The sequence below is a fragment of the Nipponia nippon genome, unplaced genomic scaffold, assembly GCF_047370975.1.
Source record: "Nipponia nippon isolate SJK-2023a ecotype South Korea unplaced genomic scaffold, ASM4737097v1 scaffold_4, whole genome shotgun sequence".
Lineage (NCBI taxonomy): Eukaryota > Metazoa > Chordata > Aves > Pelecaniformes > Threskiornithidae > Nipponia > Nipponia nippon.
Genome location: NW_028262358.1, coordinates 65,111,100 through 65,134,055, shown reverse-complemented (window position 1 = coordinate 65,134,055; position 22,956 = coordinate 65,111,100). Strand labels below are relative to the sequence as shown.

General features: G+C 42.9%; 1 protein-coding gene and 1 long non-coding RNA gene across 5 annotated transcripts in view; one reads left to right on the top strand and one right to left on the bottom strand.

The window, feature by feature from the left end:
- Positions 1–3,641: 3,641 nt before the first annotated feature.
- LOC148053354 (uncharacterized) lies at positions 3,642–8,807 on the bottom strand. Its single transcript, XR_015708137.1, has 4 exons — positions 8,603–8,807; positions 6,521–6,686; positions 6,043–6,272; positions 3,642–5,897 (listed from the first exon to the last, which is right to left on the bottom strand). It is a non-coding gene; the product is annotated as an uncharacterized LOC148053354 (long non-coding RNA).
- Positions 6,299–22,956, top strand: part of ENPP1 (ectonucleotide pyrophosphatase/phosphodiesterase 1) — a 62,768-nt gene continuing 46,110 nt past the window's right edge. The window contains exons 1-2 of one of the 4 annotated variants that reach the window (XM_087774321.1): positions 9,173–9,209; positions 19,972–20,262. In XM_087774321.1, the coding sequence (XP_087630447.1) occupies positions 20,173–20,262 (90 nt within the window). In that variant the 5' untranslated portion in view covers positions 9,173–9,209; positions 19,972–20,172. Of the gene's footprint in view, positions 6,626–8,994; positions 9,210–19,971; positions 20,263–20,754; positions 20,923–22,956 lie in introns of those variants that run through there. The other 3 variants (XM_087774323.1, XM_087774319.1, XM_087774322.1) reach the window with 3 other exon arrangements.

The following is a 22,956-nucleotide window of genomic DNA, read 5'->3' as shown; positions in this document are numbered from 1 at the left end:
ATTAAGCTGGAACAAAGAGTGGATTGAGTAGTGAATGGGCTGAGAGTCTGCTGCCTGAAATACCCAGTGCAGGCTTGGAGTCAGCAGAGGAGTGGCTGCTCCGTTTGTAAAAGACTTGCTTTTTGTTATTCTGCTTCCTGAATAGATTCAGGAGTATTGCCTTCCACTTCTATTATGGGCTACAGGGAGGTATGAAAGGAGAATGGCAGAGACTGGAAGACTTATGTTTTTACTCTTCCTTTATACTGATTGTGGAGCCAGTATTGACTAACTCGCCAGTGTACCTTTAGGACTGGTTTAGCACATGTTCCCTGGATGGGGTCTGTCAGCCTCACCTGCAGACTTCAGTTCTCTTTGTCCACCGACAATATCATGACTCATAACAACATACTTAAATTCTGCTCTGAAAGTAGGGCAGTGGGTTGAGTTTGGATGGCAAGATATCCCTGTGATCTTCTGGGCTCCTGAAGATCATGCCTAGGGCACCTTGTATAGACCTTGAATCAAACTTGGAAGAATGCGCTTCCTGGCGTTCCCCGCGGTCTGAATTAGCTATTGTTCCCAACATCTAGCTCTGGTGAATCTCTGGCGTCCTGCTTTCAGCTGGGATAGAGTTATTTTTCTTCCTAGTAGCTGGTATAGTGCTGTGTTTTGGATTTAGGATGAGAATAATGTTGATAACACACTGATGTTTTAGTAGTTGCTAAGTAGTGCTTACACTAGTCAAGGACTTTTCAGCTTCCCATGCTCTGCCCGGTGCACAAGAAGCCGGGAGGGAGCACAGCCAGGAGAGGTGATCCAGACTGGCCAAATGGCTATGCCATACCTTATGGCATCATGCTCAGTATATAAAGCTGGGGGACTTGCCCATGGGGTAGCGATTGCTGCTCAGGGACGGGCTGGGCATCAGTCGGCGGGTGGTGAGCAATTCCATTGCGCATCACTTGTTTTGTATATTCTTTTATCATTATCATTATTATTTTTTCTTCCTTTGCTGTCCTATTAAACTGTCTTTATCTCAACCTATGTGTTTTACTTTTTTTTTTCCTGATTCTCTTCCCCATCCCACTGAGGTAGGGGGAGGGTGAGTGAGCGGCTGTGTGGTACTGAGTTGCTGCCTGGGGTTAAACTGTGACACCTGGACAGTCTTTTGAAGATAGTAGGCACTGTGCTAGGACTTCATGCTGGTTCTCAAAAAAAGGGGTAGGTGCAGTCCCCTGCCCTGGAACACCTACTGCATCCTTGAGATGTCATCTGGAAGGATTTTTTTTTTTTAACAATTATTTAAACGTGCATTGTTTCACTTTCCTGGTGGGCTTCTCGCCTGGGTCGTGTCCCAGGAAATGGTTTCATTTTATCACTCTGAAGCAGCTTTACCAGAAGCAATGTTGTGCATCCTCTTGTACTTTTATAAATATTTCTAAAGATCTGTTTTCATAAATGCAGAGGACGCAAACTATGGAGCCCGAAAGAATAATACTAAAATGTTCTTCTGGAATTTCCCTGGATAGTTTTTTGTTATGGGAGTCTAAGTGGAAGCAGCATGGGTTAGCTGGGTGACAGGGCAGAGTTGAAGTCTCTAGAGTTGGAGGAGGACTGGGGTGAGCTCAGGTGCTGGTCACACTGTTTGGAGACAAGAATATGAACATTTCCTACCAGGAGACAGGGTTTCCCTGCTTGGTGAATTTTTTCTGCATGTGCATGCTCGCATCAAGCCAGAAGAAGCACGGCAGCAGAATCGGTGAGCAGGAGATGGGCACCAGAGAGGAACTCAGGCAGAGGCTATACGTGGCAGTGCAACATGTAAGACCCTAATGTTCAGACAGTTGTTTGCATTGGAAAACAGTTATAGTCTTCCTGAAAAACCACGATTCTAGTAGGCTTACTTAGAGATTATTAGAGAGCTCTAAAATTCGTGGTTGATTAAAATGTATATGCAGATGTTGTTCTTAAACAGTGTTTAAGCTTTCAAAAGTGTTTGTGCACAGACCTGGCAGGATTGCAAAACCAGACGTCCAGTGAAGGCTGTGATGGTCAAGACTCCAGGACCATGGAGTATTTGTTGTTGTTGTTACTCAAGCACAGAAATGCCACAGCTAATCAAATTACTATGGATGTCCTTTTACAGAGGGGAAATTTGATCCAAACAACAAAACGTTTTCATTAGGTGATTTGTTCTATCGAATCTGATCATCTCCTAAACTTGCAGTGCTTGCATGTGCAGCACTGAAGTCCAGAGACTGCATCTGCACCATTAAAAACCAAAAATACCACTTTCCCCTCTTTCCTCCTAGGTGTTCCTCTCCTCTCCATCCCTTCTGAAGATCTTTATCTTCTGAGTTTTCCAGTTGGTCAAGTATATATACTTGTCAAGTATAACGTTAATGTTAATAATGTTAATATTAATGTTAATAATGTTTAAACTCCTGACTTATGCCTTCATTAGTTTTTTTCTGAAAGGAATAAGAAATGGTACTTCTCTCATTACCCCGGTGCACAGTATTTTAATTGTTTGTGTGGATTTTATTGAATAATATCATATTTTACATTACCATGTTTCCTTAAATATGCAACAAGTTCCTGGATCATTTGTGGTCTGTTAAAACACTGGAAGAAAAGACTTGCATTGTGAAAATCACAAACTTTTTTTTTTTTTTTTTCATGATAATTCAGTGCAGCCAGTCTTAAAGCATCACTCTGGCTACTTTTCAAAAGCAAAGATATTTTCCAGAATCTTGTTTTGATGACATTTTAGTATCTTCATATGAAATAGATATTGTTCCAGCAGTGAAATACAAACTTGGCATTCCATGCACTTGCTTCCAGTAAAAAGCTTGTGAATGCCAATGCTTGTAGCTGTTGAAAAGGAGACATGCAGTATCTGAATGGTAATGCTACTATCCAGGGCATAGGACGTTCTCAAATTACATTGGCCTACATATTTTACATGACAACAATAAATACTAAAACGTAAAAGAGGTATTTCTTCAGGCACCAAGAATTAAACTGCAAAACTTCCTACTGCAGAATGGGGTAGATGCTAAAAGTGTGCATGTGTTCAAAAAGCGGTTAGACATGATGAAAAATTATCTCAAACAGTATTTAGCAGGAGACGTTCTGTCTGGCTCAAAAATCTTCTCAGCTGCAGATCTTTGACTGCTGTTTAACCTGATTTAATACAGCAGTTGTTGTACTCTTAGGCATGAAATAAAGGTGGATTTCAAAACTGTCTATATGATTTAGGAATATAAATCTGTCTGGAGATGCAGGATGTGCATTCCTAAATTCCTTAGGCATTTTTTCAAATCTCTGCCCCTAGTTGTGCACATATTTTGAAAGCCTTTTTTTTTTTCCCCATCCCTGTTTGCATTGAATCTTGTCCACTTGGCATTGTCAAAAATCAGTAAGATGTAAGGAGATTTCTCAATGTTATTTAGGGTGGTGAGGCTGGGCCTTAGGAGTACATCTAACAGATTCAGGGGAGAGTTAGTTAGTCAATGTAATTTCACAGCAGCCTTTCTGCATGTTGCCTTCTGGATCACCAAGTTGTTACAGATGTCTTAGAAGAAATGGGATTTAAGGCAGGAACTGAAAGAGGAGTTGGTTGTAGCATGTCTATATCATGCAGAGACCATCATGGATGAGCACACAAACATGCCTTCTGTTTATTTACCTAGTTTAAATTGTAACACAACATTTAACGTGTGAAAGAATGTTTTATCTTCTTTAAATCACCAGCAGCTGCAGTGGATGTTACAGTACCTACACTATTGCTTTGTTCTGGACTCCTCTCAGATTGAAAAGCACTGCTTTTAATCTCGCTAGAAGCAGCACTGAATTAACCCTTCAGGTCTTCAAGAAACCATTGGACTAGTTACTCTAACACAGTACTTTTCCTTTTTTTGCTTCTTGTTGATGAACTTCCTACAATCTTTCCACCATAGGTACAAAAGTATTCTTCCTGGTAATAGGCTTGCTTGTGCAGACCACTTAGATATGGTTGGCGGATTAGGTATTAAAACTGTGTTTGCTAGAGAGATTACACTGATAACAGCATAATGAATGTCTGCTTGGGCAGCATTAAAATATTCAAACATCTTATGAAGTGCTTCCCACCAAATACTGCCAATACATTGTCATTGTGTCAGGATTTTATAGTTTAAAAGTGTTTAGGCATCTTTTCTGAAATCAAACAAAGACATTTTTATATAGCTTAGAGACACAGGCAATCACTGTCAAGCAAGTATTTCCTATTGCTAAAATAAAGGCTTTTCATAGTTTGCTTGTATCGTTGCCAGCAATCTAACAACTGTTAGATTAACAGTTACTAATTTTGCAATAATATATGCCAAACTAAGACTGAAAGCAGGCAGGATTATGCCATTTTTCAATGATACAGGAAAGATTAGGTGATCAGTTTATTATCCTTAGACCATATTTTTCTTGAAGACCAGTAAAACAGCCAAAAAATAGGTAATTCTTTGCAAAAACGATTTTATTTGTGTACTTATCAAAAAGGGGGCAGGTTGTAGAGTAAAATTTACAGGTTCTGAAACAAGTAGTTATAAAGGACTAAGTCATTTTTTTCCTGACAAAGAGATACTGTGATGGAAAGCTCAGAACCTGAGTCTTGCAATGTGTGCCTTGAAACTTTACCTTGACCTTATGTCTTGGATCTTTGCTCAGCTAAGTATCATCCCTTGATGCTGGTTTTACAGATCTGAATCTGAAAAACACAGTTTAGTCCACACAGTTTGATGTGCCCATAAATGCCATGGCATTTCTGACTTCATTTCAGGCATTACTGCCAGATACAATAAAACAGTTTCAGATATACCTTCAGTTTCATTTGTCCCTTTTATTAAGGATTTCTTCCATTTTTGTAAAGTTTTAGACATACTTGGAGTGCTAAATAAGACTCCCCACAAGGATATCTCAGAAACTAAGATGACTGCCAATTTTTCATTGATTTTTAGAATAGTTTACAACGCAGCTCATGCAACACCACCAGAGAAGTCCTCACAGCAGGAGCTGAGAAACAAAGCTTCATTAGCTCCCGTAAGGTGGAGAGTCCAATGTTACACTGAGCAGCAATGCTCTTTAACAAGCAGCTTCAGGCTTTTAGTCTGGCGCTCCTGGCCTTTTTTATGGCTACGGAAATTTTGCTGAGGATTAGAAACAACGCAGCACGAAACAGTTGCCACAACCGCCAACCACCGGGAGAAGGTTTATGCTGCAATTTAAGGGTCAAGACCCAGGCAGCCTGGAGCTGATTATCACAGGCAACTTTGCACGATGGCACTCTGCCTGCAAGCTCAGCCTGTCCCCCTGCTGCGAGAGCAGCAAGGGTCTCCACGCTCTGGCTGGAGTGAGCGGGTAGCCCACTCATTCAACGAGGTGCAATTTACACGCTCTGTCGCTAGCCCATAGCTCCTCTCTGTGCCACAGCGACCTCACAAACTGTGGTCAGATGAGGGTTATGTGGGTACTTGGTGTTTGCTGTGGTCTTTCTAAGGAACGGACTTTTGGTGGAGATTTTATCAAGGTAAAAAAATGCAAGTAACAAGTGTCACAAGCTCTGAGATGCAGTAGCATGGAAAACTCCCTATGTTTATCTTTCTCTCCTACTACATCATTTATGTTTGCTTGTCTTCCCTGCAGCTGCTAACAGCCGAACAACAAATTTAAATCGATCATCTCTGATGACTCCCTTTAGAGATAAGGCCTGGTGTTGCTGCTCTTCTCCCTTGACATTTGGTGAGGCACCTTGATTCAGTGACAGCTGGAGCTGGCAGCTGTGCTGGCAGCAGCCCTGGCTTCCTCAAAAGCTTCCTCCTTCTCTGTTGAAACGACCACAGCTTATTCTTCGGAGTTTGGATTTGCAACCTCAGTAATCCCTGCAATTAATTCATTGCACAATGATGTCTTCTGTCACAGATTCGTTAAAATGGTACTGACTGCTGTGTGACTCAGCACAGGCAGTACATAGGAACAACCACAAAACCACGGATAAAATGCAAAGAGTAAATTTATTTTCGTTACCTCGCCAACTGGGGGATCCCTGAAGCAGCACCTGGGCAGAGGCACACAAGCGGGGATGCAGGCACCGCGGAGCTCGGTCCACGCTAGAGGATCGCCGAACCTGCTGTTTTCGCCTGTATTTCAGGGATTCGCGCAGGCGTAGTTTACCACCGCGCTTTGATCTCTCCCACAGCAGGAATCTCAAGCATGTTCGATAGGGTCCCTCTAAGCCTAGCACAGGCCTATGTTATCTGAACACAGATGTTTTACTTATCAGGCACACAAGGCCAAACAACAATTAGCATGATACATGTGCTTTTTGACACCCCAGCTGCAAGTCACTTGTTTACAGTCCTCCTCGCCAATCTTCTGTTATTTTCCCACAACTGCTATTTAACAATCTCCTCCCAAAGAGATCAAGCAGCTATAGATCTCTGAAAGTTTAACATTGGAAATGTTTCGTCTCTTCTCCCAGTATTCAACAGAAAAGACTCTTTACCTGATTTCTTCAGTGTCAAAAGTCAGTCCTTTCTGGTTTTCCATTCTCCTCGTCTAGAGTACCTCAACAGCCTGTCAGTCAGCTGAAATGAGCATACTTCTCACGGTAGGTTAATTATTTTCCATGCTGGTTAATTATTTTCCACGCTTAGCCTGAAGCACCTTAACTGTTTGTATTGACACAGAAAGAAATGGTAAAATTGAGGGTGTTTCACAGGTGTTTATACATAGAAAAGTAACCGTTAATTAATAGTTACTGCATGAGCAACTCGGAAGTTAGCTCCAGCTGCAGAATATCCTTTCTTTCTATGGAAAAAAAGATACATTTTTGTCTGCCATGTAGTTATACATAATTTCCATTGAATCATCAGTACACAGCGTGTGCTATCCAAACTTTTGAGTGGATGACTTACACAGGACAAGAAAGCAGATTTCTATTTGACTTATTCATAAAATTAATCAGAAAATATCTTTCTACATATAAAAACATGAAAATGGAAAATGAAGTCTTAATTATTTGTAAAAAAACTCCTGAAAGCTTTTAATTTTCTCTGATTTTTTTTTTTGGGGGGGGGGGAATGCATTTTCTTTCCTGCCAGTGTGACTGGAAACAGAAAGAAAAAGAAGATTCTAACTTAAAACCATGTGATTGCAGTATCTTTTCTTTTTTTTTTTGGGGGGGGGGGGAAAGGTGAGGTTGTTACTGCCTCTTGTTGCTCTAGTTATTAAAACCACACTCACTGAAAAAAACCCCAATTTGGCTATGTCTTAAAATTATCAATCAGCGCTCAATTTACATTTTTAATAGTTCAAATGTCAAAATCCTTGAATGTATAATAAGTCAGCTCCTCAGCTGGACAGTTGTTTGAAATGCTGCATTACTGGAATAAAGGAGACTGACTGTAGAGTCAAGAGCTTGATTCTTACAGCTTCTGTTGCCTTTTTCTTTTCTCTGTGATTAAGGGAAATATTAGTGTAAAAATTCTCAAGACTGCACCCACGGAGCCTCATTAGATGACAATGGGCATATGCAGGCAGCTCTGCAGTAACCTTCAATATGCCGTGAGCTGCAGTAGCACTACAGACCAACAGTTTTGTAAATACTGTATCTTTACAATGATTTTTAAAGGAAAATTGTAGTGGCAGCTTGACTGTGCAACTCAGCTGAAACAGAAAACAGAGCAACAACATTTTGACAGGGATCAAAATCACTTCCAAAGGAAATTTTCTTTCCATCGTAGCCTTTTTTCAGAAAATAGGGATTCTGTCAGAAACTATGCAAGTGCCGCTCTTTTCTGAGTACATTGCCAGTTAAAATAAATCTACCACAGACTCCTCAAGCCCTAGGAAATCAAAACCATCATCACATTAGAACCGAAAGAGTAGATCTAATGTCAAGATACGTAACTATACACACTATAATAACTCAAGAAAGCATGGAAAACGAGGTACTTTTAGCAACTTCGAGCTCACGCAGGCTTTGCAAGCCGTGATGCTACTGAACACGTCTTCGGGAGCGACGTATTCCCCGGAGCCAGCAGGCACGCGGTACGCTCCCAGTCCCCGCAGGAACGGCCGTACCGACGCGCGCCAGCCCAGCTGCCTTTCCCCGCTGGCACACAGGGCCGCCAGCAACGCTGACAGCGCAGCTCTCTCCGGCCACACAGGAGGGCTGAGCCTAGCGAGAATCAGTGGGAGGCGATACCATCGAGCAACGCGGTGCCTGTCCCAGTACAAGACCCAGCAGGATACCCACGTATGAATTTCACCCTAACGCCGCCGCGCCCTCTGGGCGCGGCCCGGCCCGGAGGCAGTGAACCCCAGGTCACCCCAGACGAGAAGAGATCACCCCTGGAAGGGCACTGAAGCTGCCTGCTGAGCTCCCGCCCCGCCTGTGCGGGCACCCGGCCGGCCTGACGCCCCGCGTGGGAGCTTTCCGTGGGCGCCGCCGGGAGGGAACCCTCCCCGGGAAGGGGCGCGGGCTGGCAGGCGGGGAGAGGAGCACCTTCAGCCTGCGGAGGAGACCCGCAGCAGGCCATAAAGCGCCGGCGAGCAGAGCCCGGCCCCCCGCCCCCGCGCACACCTGTGCTGCCGCCGGGCGCCTTCGGGGAAGGCCGCGCCGCCGCCTCCGCCCGCTTCCCGCGGCGGGGGTCGGGCGGCGGAAACTTTCTCCGCGCTCCCTCGTAAACACGGCCCGGCGCCTTCCCCCGGCCGCTATTTTGGAGCGGCGTGATGTCACGGCGAGCTGCCGCCGCCCCTCCGCCGGCCCCGGGCCCCGCGGCTCCCCGGGCCGCCCTCACCTGCAGGGAGGGGGCGGAAAGCGGGGGGCGGGCAGGGAGGGAAGGAGGGGAAGCGCCCGCTTCCTCCGCCGCGCCGCGGCCGGCGGGGGTGCCGGCGGGGGAGCGGGGGCCGCTGGCGGCCGCGCTCCCGGGCGGGGCGGGGCCGGGCCGCCACGCTATTAATAGCCGCGGCGGGCAGAGGGCAGAGTGGCCGGGAGCATGCAGGGCAACGGGCGGCAAGCGGCGGCGGGGAAGGGCCGTGAGGACCGCCTCAGCGGGGCAGCGGCGGCTGACGGCGGGCTGCAGGCTGCGGCCGTGCCCATGCTGCCGGCCATGGAGGTGGCCGAGGAGCCGGAGAAAGCTCCGGGCGGCAAGAGCAAGGACCCCAACACCTACAAAGTGCTCTCCCTGGTAAGGGCGGGGGGCCTTCCCCGGGGTTCCCCTCGCCGCCGGGGGCGTGAGGAGGCTGCGCTGCTGAGGGCAGGTGCTTCGCCCCGCGGGGCTGGGGACGGGCGAGCCTCTCCCCGGCCCCTCGGGGTCGGGAGAGGAGCCCGTGGCGGGGTCTTCGGAGCCTGCCGGGGCGCCTGTCCCGCCGGCCTGGGGCGGCGCCGGGAGAGGGAGACCGCCCCCGGCCCCAGCGGCCCCTCAGGATGCCCCGGGCGGCAGCGCTGCGGGCCGGCTCCCTCCCGCCCTCTCTCCCTCCCTCTCTCCCGCCTCAGGAGTCGGCTTCGGGCAGGTGCGTGGTGCTTGCGCCTACGTCGTTGCTTACAGACAGCAACCTGCCTGAAAGAGGGGGGTTCGTACTTTTCCAGTTGACTTATTTTACTTTTTTATACTCCCTCAAGGTTGAATCGTCTCGGTTCTTCGGTAGTGTTAATGGTTGTCCCATCTTCCATCGTGTGGTTCTAGCTGTTTGGTGTAGGGGACACACCAGGGAAGACAAAAACAGGTTAAAACAGGAAAATATGGCTGGAAAAGCTGAAAAGATTTCAAGAGCCAAAAGAAGTATTAAAAACTTGGAAGTACTGTGCATTGAAAGCTTGTCTCCAGGCGCTGCTTGGAGCTGCGTTCGGCCCTGTTTCGGGGGCCCCGGTGGCCAAAGCCATTGTTAGCAGATAGGTCACTTTCCAGTTTTAGCCATGCTGCTGTATTATAATTATCCTCCCTGTAGAGATGTGAAAATAAGACCTTCCAGACTGCCTGGAGTGATCGTTATGAGGCTGAAATCATTATCAAGGTGAAAGAACTGCAGCATTCTTGGAAGGAAGCTTTGGTGGAGCTGCAGCAGACTTTATTACATATGTATCTCTATAAGTAGTCCTCTTTCAATGCATTAAAGCATAAGGATCGAGATGACTTTCCAAATTTACCTATAGCTTTGTAATCTGCTTACTATTTCAAATGAACTGTCCACCATATCATAGTGACTACATGTTGGTCGTACTTTTTGACATAATGGGTGGTAAGTTGCATTTCCAAGTTTGTTGGAACAGTATAAGAAAAAAAAAATCAAAATTCATGTACGAGTCTACGGTAGTTTCCATGTAGAAGTTTTTTTGGCAACTATTCTGATGAAAAGTCTTAAATAAAGGTAGCTGTTTGTAGCTGATCTCATTACCTTGTTGTCTTCTGGGGAGGTTATATGGTGCCATGAAAGCCACTGCAGTTGGATGACAAAAACAGCTCAGCTTTTTTTGGGCTTAGAAATGGGTAGTAATAGTGGAAAATAATCATATGCTATTCAAAACATAATGTTGCTCTGAGCTTTTTAGGCTCTAATACAACAAAATGGCTAGAGATGCCATAACCACTTAAAGACTGGAGTTGAGCACAAGTTAGTGTTTGCAGCTACTTATTCTTCTGAATTGAAGTCCTTAATTTCCAAACCATAGCTGTTCCCTGAGAATTGGCAAAATGTTCATCCTCTGACTAAAGTGTGAGAGTGAAATGTATGTCATCCATACAGAAATAATTTAAAACTTCTAAATACAAATGACCATGCAGTATTGTTTTCAGCTACTGGAGACACTGAGATAATTTAGAATATGCAGAGAGAACTTGAAAAACTTTCTTAATAGTGCAGGTGATATTGGATTGAGTAAAACAAGAATATATTAAATCTAAACATCATGTTAGAAAGTGGAAAACTGGAGTTGGAAATGCAAGTTTGTTCTTTCTCGCAAGCCAATGCATTTATAATCATCCCAGTGTAAGAAAGAAGTGAGTAGACTTACCTGCTTGGTGTTTTGTGTTGTGCAATGTGAAACTATAAAAGTAACTAGACATAGGTAAATTCCCTTTGCCTCCATTTACCCTAGTTGTACATACCGTTGCTTCCTTTATTTGGGCAGATTAAAAAAAATCTGGTTTCAGGTAAGTTTATGTTGATTTTTTTTGTAAAAACTGATAAGTGCATTTCTGGTGATTAGAGAATACTTGAATTACTTTTTTTCATTTTTCTGGAAAGCACAGGCTTGCTTGCTTTCCCCTCTTCCTGTCCATATGCCTGCCACCCGTAGATGTCTGTACAATTTGTGAACACAACCTTGATGTTCCCAGCTTCTGTCCATAAGCCAACCTTACCCAACTACAGAGGAACTGCAGAGTTCCCATGTGCAAAAGGTTGTACCATGTGGACTCTACCCATGGGTTTTGTTGGTTGCTCCAGAAGCCTCTGTTACGTGACAGTTCTTAGTTGTTAACTGAATGTATGTTGTTTGAGGGAGGATGTAGGTAGATAAGGAAGTGGTATAAAGTCACCTCCACTTCTAGTAGCGCTTGTTGTGGCAGGCATAATTTTAAGTTCAGCTGTAGGTTTTCATACCATGCAGGTAGCTTGTCCATTGCTGCTGCATAGGGAGGATTCTGCAAATGGTGGGACAGGCCCACGGGGATTTACTAACCCATGGTGCTTCCCTAGGGCAATGCAATGAAAATATCCAGCTTTGAGCAATCGTAAGAGATGGTGATCCTTTTATCCATTTATGTAATTCCTGTGTACACCTTTTCATTTAGAGTCTTGCCAGTTTTCTGTGCTCATACTTTTGTCCCTCAAAGCCCAACGAGCTGTTTGCCTGTTTGTAGTCTCTCCAGGCTCACCCGCTGCTGTTGTGCGACTGAGCAGCACGCTGCTGCCCGAGAGCAGTGTAACTCTTGCTTAGGTTTGAGGTTTTCTATTCCAGCTTGCCAGTGACTCTCAGGCATTGCATTTTGGTCTGATTACTCATTCCATTAAAATAAAATTTTCCATGCATTTATAACAGCCGAAACATTGAAGAAAAAAGTAATAAAATAGGCAATGCTGCTTTTTGACAGTTTTAGGCTTTTTTTTGTCAGAACTGGAAAACTCATTTAAACTGACACTTTTGTTAGAAAATTTCTTAAGGACTTTTTGCAACTTGAGAATTCCTGATTAGAAAAAAAATTACCAAAAAATTCCAGGTAAGGTCCAGACTGAGACATTGAAAGTGTGTTAGTCTTCTCTAAAGAGTAACTCAAGCATTTCAGAGTGAATAAAGATAACAAATTGTGAGGTTTTAAAAAAAAAAAATGCTGTGGGAATACACTTAAAAATATTTTGTAAGTCTGGGATTATTTTTTTCCTTGTACTTTTTTTGTTAAGGCAGCCCAACTTTTTTTAAGACTAGTGTTTTATGCGTGTGCCAAACACTAAATAGTCTTCTGAAATTTTCTTTTATTCAGTTGCCTTGTGCAATTCACTGAGGGGGGTAGCTAGAACTTGTATAGTACCTGCAAAGTAAAATAGTTTTATTTAACACGTTAAGACAGCATAACTCTTGCCGCGTACTCCCAGAAAGCTGCTCTGCGTTTTACGGCTGGTTGCCGATACACTGAGAAGCAATCCAGGATATGTGGTTGCGCTCCTGTAGGTTTGGTTACTTTTCTTTTGGATGGTTAGTGAACTCTTTTATCAGCCTGAGGATCAGACTAAGGCAGTGGATGGGACAGGGCCTTGTAATCACCTGCGAACTGAAGCCAGTGAAGGATACTGTGATAAAGATGGCATCCTTGGTAGCCTCAGCTGTCTTTTTATCTAGCAGTGAAAGTTAAGTGTGCTGGGCTGTATCCAGGGACTGGTAAACCAAGAGAATTTTTTTCTGTCCCTGTACTCCGCAATTGTTAGATGCCACCTGGCATACTGTGTCCAGGCTGGGGCCCTCCGGTACAGGAAAGATCAATTCAACTGCAGCCAGTCCAGCAGAGTGCCACCAAGGTGGTCTGGGGCTGGAGCTCTTGTCCTGCGAGAAGAGGCCAAGGGACCTGGGCTTGTCCAGCCTGGGGATGAGATGGCTTAGGTGAGGAACACCTAGCAGTAGCCTTCCCATACCTCCGAGGACGTCATCAAGAAGATGGAATCAGACTCTGTACTGATGTGCACGGTGGGAGAATGAGGCGATGGCCATAAATTGAAACAGGAGAGGTTCTTACTGGATATAGGGGGCAGAAATCACTATGAGGATAATTAAATGTTGGAACAGGTTACGCAGAAAGATCATGTTGTCTCCACCCTTGGAAGTTTTCAAGACTCAACAGCATAAAGCCCTGAGCAGCCAGGTCTGAATTCAGTTTTGACCCAACTTTGGGCAGGAGATTGGACTAAAAGCCTCTTGAGGTCCCATCTAGGCTTATGATTCTATAAATCTGTTTCCAGTTGTCCATTTGTCTCTATATTAAGTTTAGTGTGCAAGATCTGAATCATAAACCCCCATAAATCATAAATAAGTGAGACAGTCTTAGCCCAAGGCAGAGTATCTCTCATCAACTAATATCTGCCATTGCTGCAGTTAGGAGAGAGTTTAACTATAGAAGAGAGATCTGTTGGCTATCAAGATCCTTTGTGTAAGAGTCCTGAAAGTTTTTCACCACTTTCTTCCAAAATAACCCATAGTTGCTGACTTTCTCTTCATACATGGAAAGATGGGTGTGCTGCGTCAGGATTTTGGTGACAGCTGTAGGTTTGTTTGGTTGGTTTTTTTGTTTGGTTTGTTTTTCCTTCCTTCCTGGAGATGAAGGTGTGGAAACAACCTTTTCTCATGTAGGTGTCTGGAAGATTGCATGCCTGTTTGGTTGTTTTAATGCTGTTGGTTTTCCTACTAAGTATGTTTGAGGATGCCCAAACCTTTGTATAGGTTAGTACTTTTTTGGAATAACGCATTTCTATATTCCTTCTCCAGAAAAGATGCAAAATACCTATTTAATTATTTTATTTAATATACTTGTCAACTTAATCTTACCTTCTCTTCTACATCTGCTGGTGGAGAAGGAAAGATAGGGAGCAGTTAGTGAGAGAGCAGGCGGGAAATGAGTTGGACTTGTCGAAGTAGCGGGTTGGCCCAGACCCTTCAAAAGCTTGTTCTGCTCTTGTGTTCGGGCTCCTGAGAGGGGTGTGATCACCGGATGAACTCCTCTGTCTTCTGCCATTGCTGCTGTGTTGCTGCAATGTGGTCTTGATTCCCGGGGGAAGGACTGCATAGAAAGCTGTCGCTAAACTCACGGATTTTCCCTTTTTGCTCATCATACAGGCTCAGGAATTAACATAACTCATGTGAGGAGAGGAAGGACAACAACAGGAAAGAGTTTGTGCCCAAACCTTGTGATTTGGAACATGGTTATTGACTTCAGCCAACTTCGTTGTGGGTATTTTTATGGGTATCAGTCAGTTCTTAAGTGCTGGATTTAAGGACACTGTACTTTGTGCCTGAGTTTGGGAGAACTGGGTGCCATGTTCAGTCTTTCCTCTAATCTTTTTTTGGCCCTCAGCAAATCATTCCATTTCAGCCTTTTTTGTACTGTTTTGCTTTATGTGCCTTGCCTTTTTTCCTTTTTCAGTAAGGAAAAGTAGTCCTTGCTGAAATTACTGGCTCCTGTGAGAGTGCTGGATTGAGCTTAGATGGGACTTTTATGTTCCAAGAAACTCCACACAGTTTAACAGTAATATTAAAGTGGCTGACTGTTAGGCAATTTCATTTTCTTAACATGAAACATCCTTTGGTGAAATATGAAATAAAAAATGACAATGATGGGATGGCCATAGTTTAAATAGACTTTGAAGCACTTTTGGTTCAGAAATATTGAAGCAGTTCTTGGTCAATCTCCAATATCTTAATATTTTGTAGGAAACTATTCCAGTGTTTGGAAACAAGCATGTTTTACAGTAAGTTTTGCCTGTCTTCCATCAGCATTATAGCTCTCCAGCTCCAATGGTGGCTTGTTTTAAATTCCAAAGACACAGTAAAAACTGTGTTTGACAGAAGATTTTTTTTTTTAACTGCATTTGCTATTGGTATTGCTTAAATGCATCTAATTACAATACCATTGTAGTTATAAATACATACAATAAATATGTTGTTATCCAATTTAATCCGTCAAAAGAAAATTTGGGTTTTGGTGAATTTTAAGATCACTATAACTTCTAATGTTTCTCTTCCGTCAACTCACTTTTCAAGGAAGGCTTTGCAAATAATTCTCATTCACAGGGAGCTGTACACCCACAATTTCTTTATTATTCTTCAAGTAGGGTATTATTCTTCATGCTGGGTATTGAAGACAAAATTCCTAATCTTGCTCTCATACAGTAAGAAGCTAAGAAATATTTAGCCATTTTAACTCTGAAGAGTTTCCAGGGTTAATTTGTATTCTTGCTTTACTTGCACTTTACTTCAGAGAGCTAGTCAGCATATCCTATCCTAGCTGATATGAAATAGTGTCCAAAGAAACACTTGCAGGAATTGAGGCTTTGTCTATACTTAAAAAAAAAAAAAAAAAAATTAAAACCAACAAAAAATTCCAGTTATAAAAAATCTTCACCCAGGGAGAGTAGGGACCAACTTTGTTTATAATTGTGCTCAGAACTCATTTTAAATTATATTGCCAAACTAGGTTGACTTTGGGTGCAGCTGTGCCACAGTCAAAGGTGTGATTGTGACTTTGCTAAGCATACTTCAGCTCGCTTTAAGCTGGGTAGTTTAGGAATTGCTTTCAGCATAGATAAAACAGTGTGGAGTTTAGGACAGGCTGCAAGATACTCTCTTATGTAGCTGAGCTGGAGGATTTAAGCCATCTGGGAGGTTTTGGTCACCCCTCAGGATGCAGTGTGTGAATGCTTCTGGCTTCCTGGACTCCAGCTGGAGTGCAAAGCTTGGTACAGGCTGAAGTACACCCAGCTGTGTGACTTGTGTCCTTCTGTCAACACTGCTGGCTGGTTGCCTGCCTGAAAACATCCGCGTCGTGCCTAGGAATTTGAGTGTAGACTATCTGCTGATGGATTAGGCTGTAGTGTGCTAGGATCAGTGTTGTGGTTTAAGCCCAGCTGGCAACTAAGCACCACACAGTCACTCGCCCACTCCCCCTCAGTGGGATGGGGGAGACAATCAGAAGGGTAAAAGTGAGAAAACTCATGGGTTGAGATAAAGACAGTTTAACAGGGAAAGCAAAAGCTGCACATGCAAGCAAAGCGAAACAAGGAATTCATTCACTACTTCCCATCAGCAGGCAGGTGTTCCGCCCTCTCCAGGAAAGCAGGGCTCCGTCATGTGTAACAGTTACTTGGGAAGACAAATGGCATCACTCCGAACCTCGCCCCAGCTTTATAGGCCAAGTGTGATGTCATATGGTATGGAATATCCCTTTGGCCAGTTGCGGTCAGCTGTCCTGGCTGTGTCCCCTCCCAACTCCTTGTGCGCCCCCAGCCTGCTCCTTGGTGGGGTGGTGTGAGAGGCAGAAAAGGCCTTGACTCTGTGTAACCATTGCTCAGCAATAACAAAGACATCCCTGTGTTATCAACGCTGTTTTCAAGCACAAATCCAAAATATAGCCTCATACTAGCTTCTATGAAGAAAATTAACTCCATCCCAGCCAAAACCAGCACAATCAGCCATTTGGTCCATTCAGCTAAAACAAATGAGTGATTGAGGCTGTGATTAGTGTTATGTGTGCTCAGACTTCCTGCTCGAGCATTCAGAGCTCTGACTCAATCCATGCCGTAGGGTCACCTTTCTTTAATTTTGCAGTAGTAGTCTTTGTCTACCTGTCAGGCACTAGACGAGGGCAGGTCATGATGGAAGAGAAGGTGAACCTGTATCCAGATGTGACAACAAGGCAGACATGGACAGTGGCCTTGCTGACAAGGGACGGTCTCGCTATACCTGAGCACAGTGACCAAAGCAGGTTTGGGGATGCTAACCAGATTCAGACAATAGCCTAGAATGCCAGAGGAGCATACAGTGATGAGGCAAGTCTGAAGTCAAGCCTGTGAGTTTGAGTCAGGGTCTGGATCAACAGAGTACTTGACCAGGATGGACATGACTGCAGCATGGCTGTAACACAGCTCAGGCAGGGGACAGAGGCAAGAGATGGCTATATGCAGCTGCCAAAACAAGGTGGGGGAGACTCTGCTGAGGCATCTTCCAGCTTTTTGTTGATGAGTTGTCTTCAGGGCTGGTTGAGGTTTCCCAAACAGTGCTCTCAACGCTTGAAACAGTATCAGAGAACTGGCCCCAAGCACAGGCAGCCAAACTCTTGGGAGGGTGGGGAGTGTGCTCTTGGTCTGAACACCACCTCAACGTAGTTCTGCAAGGCTCTCGGATACCAAAATAGTAAGGAACACATTAATAGTTTAAATTGATAGACTTTCTGTAGAGATAATTATTAACTTGAATTCAGAACAACTTAGTTGCTGTGCTAAAACTGCTAAATTTTGGGCAAGGCCGAAGATATACAAATTATGCAAGGCTTCCTTCCAACTCCTGCTCTTCAAAATTCTTCCTTGGCATTCTTTCACTAACATCAGTAGAATTATACAAGGAGTGAGTTGTTCTGATTTGACTTGCCATGGAAGCTACATTTCTGTTTCTTTCAGTCGAAAGGAGGAGTAGAGCAAATTAAAGGCTTTGAAAACTTGAAAGGTTAGAAAAGTTTCTTACTTTGGAGCCAGTATTAGAAATTAATACATTGGCAAACATCACTGTGACCGTACGCTATGGGCAGTGGATAAATACTTGTCTTAAAAAATGTTCTGTCTGACAGAATTTGGCAATATGCTGCATTGCAGTAGCATCCTGTTTGAATGAAACAGTAGTATATATGATTTTCAGGGAAGCTATTTTATGATGATCAATATTGGAATGGTATTTTGAAAATAGGATAAGAAATATATCAAAGCAATATAAAAAAATATACTTTCTGCACTGAAAAGCAAAAAATACTTTCCTTTTCTGTACAGGTGTTGCACAGGTCAGCTGTATAAAAAGTTTCCTTTAAGGGTACTTATATCAGTGGATTTTATTGTAAATGGAAAGTATAAGTAAGGACTTGTGGCAAATAGGCTATTGTTTAACTCTTCAACACTGAGTGAGTAAGTTAGCTAAGGAGAAATGGGAAGTAACGAGAAAAGATGAAATATTTACATTACTGGAGAAACTCAGGTAAGCGTGAACCTCGTCCTTCTGTTGTGTAATGGCATATAGGCAAATCAACCTATATAAATGCCTTTTAATATGTGGTAGTATTTGGGCACAAGTTTGTGTTAAAGATTTTTTGTTTGTTTATTGTTCATAGAATAACAAAAAGTACAATGTTATGGCTGCTTACACAAAAGTCAATAATCAAACCCAGCCGTTTATCTTCCGTTGTCCTTCTTATCTCTGGCATGGTCAAGTGGGTCAGTCCTTGAGTCCTCTTCTGGCTGAAATACAACATTTCCATGTTGTAAAGCATCAAAATTTGAAAGTCTGCCTTTTGTTTTTTGAGGGGCTATATTCAAAGGGTGCAGAGATAAATAATGGCCTCTTTGTCAGCCCTGGCCTTTGTTTTGGGAAAATGGCCAAAGGAGTCAGGACTAAAAGTGTGCTTTAGTAAAAACCCATAGTGAATAGCTTTGAAACCTTATTTGTCCTGTCTCCTTCCCGTACCTCGTTGTGGATCTGCAATTTTTGACACTCCTTACATTTTTAGAGTGTTTTACAGGATTTCTTCACTTGTTCTTTAAGGTAGCTGTGTCTTCCTGCTCAGCCTGTTGTTGCCGCCATGGTGGCGGTAGCAACAGCATCTGCTGCAGAAAAACGGAGGTGAATATGGGTTTACTTGGTGTATTGGGTAGTATTGTCAGTACCCAGTAGAAGCAGCCCCCTTTTTACACTCTTCTTGTTACAAATCTCATGACAGTACCATAAATCAGAACAGCTTTAGCTTTATTCTTGAAAAGGGATTTTTGGAATAGGAAGAGCATGAAGATGGCTCAAGGCCATATTTTCTTCTCAGTTTTGCTTTTATTCATGAGTCAAGCGCAGCTTGTTTGGGCAACAGTTTTGAGCTGGCATAATACTGACAGTTTCTTCTCTTTCTGTGTGACCATGCATTCATATGTGGTGGCCACTAAAGCAGATGGCATGCGGTGGTCTTTTCTCTGTGTTCAGTCTGCTGTGCTAAATAAAAGAATTGTGTTTGCAAGTACAATATTTACTTTTTTTCCTCATAAATCAAGATCAATTTTCAGTCCTGTTTATCCTTAGGTTTTAGAAAAACCTACCTGCTGATTAAATAGCAGAGTTAGCTGCTATCTCTTTTCCGGGAGTTTAAGCAGAAGTTACATTTCCTCTTCTTTTTGGCTAGCATGCAGTTGCACTTTAGTTTCTCTCTAAATTCTCCGATGGTGTAAAATGCATTGAAAAACAAAACTGCCAGGGGTGAAATGTGTATGCTTTGATAACAGCTCATGTGTTAATGCCTTTCAGGAGAATATGTACCTATACAGTTGGACAAACAACAAATAAGAAAAATATTTTAGATCCTAGCTGACAGATGCTAACTCTGTTCTATCTTCTTGTCTCTTTCTTGTTAAAAAACAGATGCTTGAATAGTTTTGGAAGGTATTTAGAGAGGTTTAGTACGATAATGTCTTCTGCTGATAATTCCCTGCTAAATGAACAGTTATCACTCTTTGGTAAGCTCTGTGAAGGCTTCTTATAATATCTTATAGTGGCTCGAGCTACCTTTAAAACATTCTTGTCCTTTGAATGACCTTAGGTTGCAAAAGTATGTAATAACAGTCTTGAGAACATTCAGTAGAAACAGCGAGAGTAGACCTTCTGCGTGCTGGTTTGAGAAGAAAAACAATAAGACCTATACATTTTTAGAGTAAATCTTTTTTTTTCAGCTCTGAAAAGGGTGGGTGCAAGCTGGGTGCAAGCTCCAGCTTTTCCATCCAGTGACTTCAGGATAGTTCAGTCACCTTCAGTGTTTCTGGACAACAGGGACCCGACAGCCTCAGCAGCTCCTCTCCTCCTCCTCATGGGCTCTAGGTGTGGAATGTGGATCAACAGAAGCAAGTCTTTGAAGAGCAGAAGAGTATTTACAAATGTGGAAAGAAGAGATGAGTGGTGCAAGAAGGAGGTGGTGCGCTTGTTTCAGTGCTGATAACAGCTGTGCTGATAACAGCTGTGCTGGTGTGAGTGAAATATCCACCTCCTTTCAGTTTAGTAAACTTTATTAAGTAACCCCTGCTTTTGAATAAAACTGAGCTGTTGGGGGTAATCCCTGTTTAAAAATAACTTTTACAAGTGTGAGTAGGTGTTCCACTGGCCCTGGCAAGTGTAGATAAGGTGGTTTTGGTTTTTTGTTTTTTTCCTCTCTGTACAGTATGCTTTCTGCATTTCTAATGATGCTCTTTTAAAGACCAAAGATGGTGACTCTGTTCTTACTTGAAATTCATTATTTATTACTGTGTTCTTTACACTTTTGCAGATGAAATTCTTTCTCAAAGATATTTCAGGGTTAAGGCCCAGGTCATTAGTCATTTATTCTAGGTGCATAAAACAATGAAAACATAGTATGATCTTCATGGATCCCAGTGGTTTTGGAAAATTCCATGGGTTTTTGTAATACTGGCATTACAGACCCGGTCTAGACGTTATCCCTTCATGGATAGACATGACACAACTGTGAGAGTCAATCATGGAAATTAGAATGGAAAACCACTACTTTGCATTGCTTCTTTGTTAATTGCGTAATTTTTAATGGATGTGCCTTAAACCTTGGAGTGATGGGTTTTGTTGGCTGTGGAACACCAGGGATGAAGAAAGGAAGATGGAAAGCAACTGAGTACATGGTAAGCAAAGAGTGAGGAAGATCAACACAGAAAGAAACTTAATTCGGAATGATTATTCCTTAAAAGAAATATCAATGCATTCTTTGCCAGAGAAAGTGCGGAATGGAAGAGTAGAGGGGGAGCAGGGGAGATGGACAGAGCTAGGGAAGAGTGAAGAGAAAGGGACAGGAGTACTGACTCTCTAGAGGAAGAGTGAAATATGGTAGCAAAGGAAAGGTGACAGTAGCTAAGGCTGGTGAGAGATTTCTCTGTATGTCACTGAGACCTGTGCAGTTGACCAATCTTTTTGGGATCCGGTGTCTGCAGCCTGTGCGCTTGCTGGCTCTGTGGCCCTTCCACCAGCTCCCCGAAATTGCTGCTGACAAATTCTTTTCAGCTGCAGTTCTAGAGATGAGTGACGGAAATGATCCTGCTCTCTAACCATGTTACCATATTTCCATCTGCCCAGCTCAAAATAAGAGGCTTTTGAAATGTTTTCAGGATTGCAGTTTTCCAGACACTCAACCACCTATTCTCGACCACTATAATGTTTACAAAGCAAAGCTTTTATTGCTTCCTCCCACGTAAAGGAAGCAGTGATGGGACAGAGATTCGTCCTAGATGACAATGTTTTTTGATTCCAAAACAAACTTTCTAAAAAATATTTTTAAAACAAAAAAGGACACTTTCTTCTCTGCAGTTGTTACTGTGCTGGTTTAAAACCTTTTCTCAGATATTGTATTAAAACAAAATCTTACATTTTGTTCTAGCAACCTCTCAAGTTACAGGCCATAAAAAGTTCATGTGCCATTTTTGTGCATAACAAAGCCAAGTTCTTTAATTTTATTTGCCTTTCTACTAAATGTTGGATTCCCATAGTCTTTCTTAATTGCACCTTTTTCTCAATTCTTGCTTTCTCTTTTGAGGGGAAGAATATCGGGGGGAGAGAGAGAGAGAATGGGTAACATTTTCTCCTTTTGTTTAAAAAGACAGGCTAAACGTTGAAGGCAGGCATTAGGTTGACAGCGTGGCAGTAGCTAGAGATTTGAGTCTGATGCTTGCAGCAGGATGCTGCTGGGTTTTAATGAGGTTCTTGATAGTAAACCTTAAACTATACGTGCAGCTACTTGCCTTTATTTAGATTAAATAAATATATAATCTTTACACAGCAGACTGCAGTATCCCAAACCTGAGCTACCTGTATGCAAAATAGTTCAGGTAATATTAGTAACCTGCCTGCTGCAGTGGGGCCCCATATAGCAGAAGCAAAGTAAATTAGTCCATACCTGGGCTGCAGCAGTGAGATGACTTTCTGTACCTGGGCGACTGTTAAAGCTAGCTTGAATATTCCTCGTCATCTGCAGAGCTGATAATCTTAGAGCCCTTGCACTGACAATAGGTCAACTACTAGTGGAACACCTTTTGCTGTGCCTAGTCAGGACTGCTGCTGCTGTTGGCCAGTATTAGTTGCTCCACATTGCTCCAGCTGAACATTTCTGCCATTCGTGTGGATAATATCCACATGACTGAAGTCATTCAGGCTCAAGATAAAGCTTTGATTCAAAGCCTTAAACACTAAGCTGCAATTACAACTAGGTTAGAGTTGGCTGTCCCAGAATATTGTCAAATGCATTACCTCTAAGCTTACCATTTTTGTGAATCTTCTTTATTAAGCATTGAAGAAAGAAAGAAAGAAAGGACAACAAAAGTGGGGGGGACACACGCTTTAGTATTCTGCAGTAAAATTTTTTTTTAAGACTAAAATTTAAGCTAGTGGGACTGATGTTAAGAAAGCAAAGGCTTGAATGTAATAAGTCAATAGAAATACCCAGATCTTCATTTATTATAGATGGACATAGTATACTACGTAAGGACCTGGACGATGTTTTCCCTTGTGTATATATAAGAAATTTGAGAGCAGAACTGATTTGTAGTAGAGACAGAGAGAGCAGTATACTGTGGTTTGTGATGCTATGAGGTTTCCAGAGTATTGCTTGCAGGAAACACAAGTTGCACTATTGCATCAAGTAGCATTACCATTTTGTAGCATTTCCT